The 6103-nt window shown below is 44.7% G+C and overlaps 1 protein-coding gene across 1 annotated transcript; it reads left to right on the forward strand.

The window, feature by feature from the left end:
• Positions 1-1016: 1016 nt before the first annotated feature.
• Positions 1017-5536, forward strand: LOC125534968 (L-type lectin-domain containing receptor kinase IX.1). Its single transcript, XM_048698028.2, has 3 exons — positions 1017-1933; positions 3845-4484; positions 4604-5536. Exons 1-3 carry the CDS (start codon positions 1039-1041, stop codon positions 5241-5243), a joined length of 2175 nt encoding a protein of 724 aa, XP_048553985.2. The 5' UTR covers positions 1017-1038; the 3' UTR covers positions 5244-5536.
• The last annotated feature ends 567 nt before the right edge of the window (positions 5537-6103 follow it).

Consider the following 6103-nt stretch of genomic DNA (forward strand, 5'->3'; position numbering starts at 1 on the left):
TTTTGGAGGTGATAACAACATGCATGAATATTTGTCCCCTCTCACAGTGAAACCAAATAGGCTAGCCGAATGTGGTTCCTTGACTGGCATCCTGTTTTGTGATGTAAAGTCACTGGTAGGTGGGTAGTCTTGTTTTCTTTTCCTCTACGAGACTGGATTTTCAACACCCGGGTGTCTAGACACCCGGCTATCCACATTACCCATTTCATTGTGATATGTGCCGGGGTCCTGCACCATTGTTTAGATTAGCAGGTTGGGTGAATAGTAAATGGATGTGACAATACAACTTTACCAAACATAGGGAACTATTGACTACAGAGAGATTCTTCATGCACCTGTCACGGTTGCAGCAATGATGTTGCAGGCAGTTCCACCCACACTGCTTATATTCAAGCAATTATTTTTCTCTCTCACACAGCCTCTCTATTCTCACATTTCTCTGTCTCACACATGGGCTCCCAAAAAGTGCCCCTCATCTTTCTTCTCTCTTCGTTCACGGCCTCTCTTTTCATGGAAAATAGTTCTTTTCTATCCTATCTCGTTTGTCTCTCTCACGGCCTCTCTTCCATGGAAAATAGTTTTTTTATATCCTCTCTCTTGTCTCTCTCACAGCCTCTCTCTCTTCCATGAAAAATAGTTCTTTTCTATCCTCTCTCTCACAGTATATCTCTCCTTCCATTCCTCCTCTCTCTCACACACACGGGCTCATAAAAGAACAGAAGAAAAGACATAAGTATAAGAATGAGATGACGGCCTGCTGACAAAACATCTCGCAGCCGGACCTGACAAGCTGGTCGGGCACAGTTGCTAGACCTACTCTATCTGCTGCAGCCTAGGATCGGCCTGTTCGACTCTGTAAATTCTCTGCTTAACTAAACTGACAACGCAAGTGGCCTGCTGCTGTCTACGCCACATCATGAATCTTGAGGGCATTGAACGCACGGGATAAAGGGGTGTCAGGACTCCCGGGTGCTATTGCACCTTTCCGTTTCCTCTATATATTGTGAAGATGCCTAGCTCATCAGTACCACTACGGCCATGGGCTCGCCTGCAAGCAGCGGCAACACGCCGTGCTGCCACCTCCTACTCCTCCTTTTCATTTGCTTACAAATATTTGTAGCAAATTCTCTTGATGCATCTGCTCCTGCTCCCGCTCCCGCCGCAACCACCCCGTCTCCCTTCTCATTCAGCTTCGACTTCTCCAACGCATCCACCTACCACATAGAAGACCTGAAATTCGAGGGGGATGCGACCGTTCATGGCGACCTAGTTGACCTCACCTGCAACAGTTACAAGAAGGACCCCAATTCCTGTACGGGACGGGTATCGTACCGGCACCCGGTGCCGTTCTACGACAACGTCACCGGCGAGGTGGCCAGCTTCCAGGCGCGGTTCACCTTCGTGATCCATATCGACGACGATACTAAGAACAACAAGGGGGACGGCATGACTTTCTTTCTTGCCTCTTACCCGTCAACTATGCCGCCAAATTCAGGTGGGGGTAACCTCGGCATGATGCCCTTAGGCAAGGGCAAGAACCCGACCGCCTTCGGGAATGACCGGTTCATCGCCGTGGAATTCGACACCTACGACAACTCTTGGGACCCCAACACCACCTATGACCACATTGGCATCGACATCAGCTCTATCATGGACTCGGTGAACACGACAATACTGGATAGCTTCAGCCTCAATGGCACCATGACGGCCACGGTCACCTTCGACAACACCACCCGGATGCTGGTAGCAGACCTGCAGTTTGATGACCAGAGTTACAATCTCCCGGTTCGGGTCACCACGCAATTACCCGATCCAGTCACCTTGCTCCCGCCTCAGGTGGCCATTGGGTTTTCTGGAGCCACAGGCGCCAGCTTGGAGCTGCATCGGATACTATCATGGTCCTTCAACTCCTCGCTTGCTCCGCCCCACAAAGGTGTTTACTAGCTATACCTTTATTTCTTCGATGCAACTGCCATGAAAAAGATACAAAATTAATACTCCAAGAGACATTAGAACTCAGCCATTTAATATACGCTTATAGCTCGATCAGGACTGTTAATATGATTATATCTCCATATACTTATATACATCAAGTACTTACGTGGACCTTAAAGGCTTCAACTCGGCATGCTAGTAAAAGATACTAATATGCTTAGATCTCACATCGACATTCTGACCCTTCCTTCAACTTGGCCCCCTAGCAGAAGATTAATATTGTCTAAACAAGCAACGGATTAACATGCTTATAAGCTTATAGGTACACATGAACAACATCTTATGCTTATCCTTCAACTTACTAGGAAAGGCCTAAGCATAATTATTTCTTCCATTAATTAATGTGTTTACATGCTTATTCCTCATTATTGTTGTGGTCCTTCAACTCGGTCTGCTCAGAAAAAGATGCTAAATATGCTTAGACTACCCATAGTGTGGAGTAACTTAGGCTAGCAACATGCATATGTTACTAGTCTATGTTACTACCTTCATTTATTACGTTGTAGACTCATCTTCTCTTGGCATGTGTGATGTTACTCATAGTGTGAGTAACATACTATGTTACCACATGCCTCTCTTTAATCAGTAATTACATGCTACATCATCTATTTTGTCTAGATACGTGTGATGTTACCACTCATGCTACTCCCACTATATGTGTGGTGTCATGCAAAACTTTATTTATTAGGTTGTAGACTCATCTTGTCTTGGTATGTGTGATGTTACCCATAGTATGAGTAACTAGCATATTTTTTTGCTTAGGTGTCATCTATGTTACTCTCCATGTTACTCCCACTTTGGATAGTCTTAGACCTCCCACAATGGAGCATCATAGGGTAGTATCATGCAACCTCATGCAATGTGTTAACTAGTTATTTTGATGACATGACATAACACTAAATAAGGAAAGAGGTGATACTGTTATTCATATCATTGATAGTGCATCGTAATAAGTGAAGTGCTAGTATGAGTCATACAAAGTAATAAATGAGGTCATCTAAAATATCAACATATGATACCATCCATTATAGGGATAGCATAATACAGTAGTATCATATACATGATACCACCCACTGTAAGAGGTCTTAGAGCTCATATCGATAAGTATGCTTATAACTAGCTCCACGGTGGTATCTGATGCTTCCTTCAACTAGGCACGCTAGCAGAAAGTACTAATATGCTTATAGCTCACATCTAGTAGTATGATTGTAGCTCCATGACGGTATCTGATGTTTCCTTCAACTAGGCCCTCTAGCATAAAGTGCTAATATGCTTATAGCTCACGACAATTAGTATCCATATATTCTTATAACTCCAAATGAAAGTATCTGATGCTTACCCTTCAACTCGACAAACTGGGAAAGGGAGTTGGTATGCTTATAGCTCAGATCCCATAGTCCTTCAATTCTAGCATCCTAGCAACAGATGCTAATATGCTTGTTGCTCACAATGATTAATCAACTTGTATCTCCATGAGAATATCAACTGGTTATATGCATAAGATACCCATCACCATGGTCCTTCAACTTTGCCAACTAGGAAGTTATGCTAATATGGTTATAGCTCACAAAGATTATTATATGCTTATAGCTCCATGATAGTATATGATGATGACAGTATCTTACCTATATGCATGTTGGTCCTTCAACTCGCCCTACTAGGAAAAGATGATAATATTCTTATATAAATATCACAGCTATGAATAGGCTTAGATGCTTATAGCTCCATGAAAGTACAGATTCACATCAAATACACTTGTGGTTCTTCAACTCTGCCTGCTAGGAGAGAAAATTAACTTGGACACATGAATTAACACAATTAACTACTAGTGTTATTTTTGTGCATGTAGATCATGACATGAAGGCTGCAATTATTGGAGGGTCGCTTGGAGGAGCTGTAGCGTTGGTGGTTATGGTGTGGTGTATCATTGCATGTTTCAAGTGGACAAGGAGCACAAGCCATGACCTTGTAGCACAAACTGGAGGACCCAGACGGTTCGACTACCGTGATCTGGCTTCTGCAACAGACAACTTCTCTAAGCAAAGGGTTATTGGGAGAGGTGCGTTTGGAGAAGTCTACAGGGGTACATTCTCAAAGGGATTGTCATCAGGTGCTCCCTCAAGAGAATCAGGTGGTTTTTCCTCCAAGGAATCGTGTGCATCGTCCTCCAAGGATTCAGGTACATCGTTGAACTCAAAAGAATCATATGGTGGCGAGGTGGCTGTAAAGAAGATCTTGAACAAGATAAGGGGAGGAAATCAGGACTTCTTCACTGAGATGAACACCATTAGCGAAGCGAAGCATAGGAATCTCGTCAAACTTAAAGGTTGGTGTTGCAGGGATAGTAGCCCAAACATTCTTGATTTCATGTGCTGGTGTTGCATGAAGAAAAAGGATGAAGAGCTCTTCCTTGTCTATGAGCTGGTGCCTAACGGCAATCTGCACCACCACCTACACGAGACAGAGCAGCCAATACAGTGGCCAACAAGGTACAATGTAGTATGCGTACATGTGCATTTTATTTATTTATTTACTTCACGAGAATCAATGATCCATGATGCTGTAATTACCATTGTAGTAGAATCATGAACCTGTGTATGTCTCTCAGGTACCAAATCATCAAAGACATTGGCTCTGCCCTTGTTTACCTCCACCATGACTGCGCCCCACCCATTCTGCACAGAGACATCAAACCAGGCAACATCCTCTTAGACAACAACTTCAACGCCAAGCTTGCTGACTTCGGGCTGTCGAGGATCGGCAACCAAGACAACGTGACACTAATGACGACTGCTGTTGGGACAGAAGGGTACATAGATCCAGAGTGCAGGAAAGCAGGGAAAGTCAAGTTCAACCTTAGCTCAGACGTCTACAGCTTCGGGATCGTCCTCTTGGACATCACGTGCATGGGAAAGTCCAGGGAGCAAGTCTGGGATCTGTATGTAAGAGGCAGGGTGATGGAAGCTGCAGATGACAGGCTACATGGTTGTGGCGACTCGGACATGAGGCAGATGGAGCGTGTGGCTATCCTAGGGCTCTGGTGTTCTCTTCCTGACAGTAGGAAGAGGCCTACCAGTAAGGAAGCAATGGAGGTCCTCGAACGTGGTGTGTCGTTGCCTGACCTTAACCACCTGTTGAACACTACTTCGGTGCCCTCCTCAATGCAACAAGATACCTACACTACTAGTAGCTCGGGCCCACAAGCACCGACGTCAGATGAAAGCCCATTTGGTGAGCGGCATGCATGACTTCTGGGGGTTAATAATGCATTGCATACTAGTAGTTGCTTCTCTCATCTACTTAATGTGTTCCAATAAGCGTCGTGTTTGTATGGTTTTACATTCATGCCGGATTGGCCATATGTTGTCTGGACGTAATATACAGTTACGTGTAACACACTGTATGTATGCATTTGCTTTGCATTCATGTTGGTTTGCTGATATATAGATATGGATGTAATAAGATGTTATGTGGCAGATACATCGTACGTGTGGTCTTGTTTGCATTCATATTGGTTTAATAAAGTTGGTTAACTCAGTAATGGGACTAAGTCATCTCCTTTTTTTACTTCCCGGATAAAGAAATCATGCAACTCTCATATAATTTTTGAACAGATCGAGTTATTGCAATGCAAAAATAGTTATACTCCTAACTTGTCACAGCAAAAATTAAGGACGTGAATATCTGGGGAACGTCGGCTAGGGGTTTACCTCCAGCGAACTATTCATTCCTCCTGGGGCGCGTCGAACCAGGCCACGAAGACCAATACGACAGGCCCTACCCCCCGGCTTGTATTGGGCTGGGCGATTTTCAGAAAATAGTTTCTCTAATTCACATCTAGATATTTTTTAAAGATGTCACATCTAAACTCACTAGTAGAAAACAGGGCTATGGTCCAGGCCGGCTCAGCCCATTAGTCCCGGTTCAGTGTAGAACTGGGACCAATGTGGGCATTGGTCCCGGTTCGTGAGCCCAGGGGGGCGGCCGGGCCACGTGGGCCATTGGTACCGGTTCATCTGGACCTTTTGGTCCCGGTTGGTGGGACGAACCGGGACCAATGGGCCTCGCTCCTGGCCCACCACCATTGGTCCCGGTTGGTGGCTTGAAC

This window comes from Triticum urartu, chromosome 2A (assembly GCF_056163025.1).
Source record: "Triticum urartu cultivar PI428250 chromosome 2A, HENAU_Tu73, whole genome shotgun sequence".
NCBI lineage: Eukaryota > Viridiplantae > Streptophyta > Magnoliopsida > Poales > Poaceae > Triticum > Triticum urartu.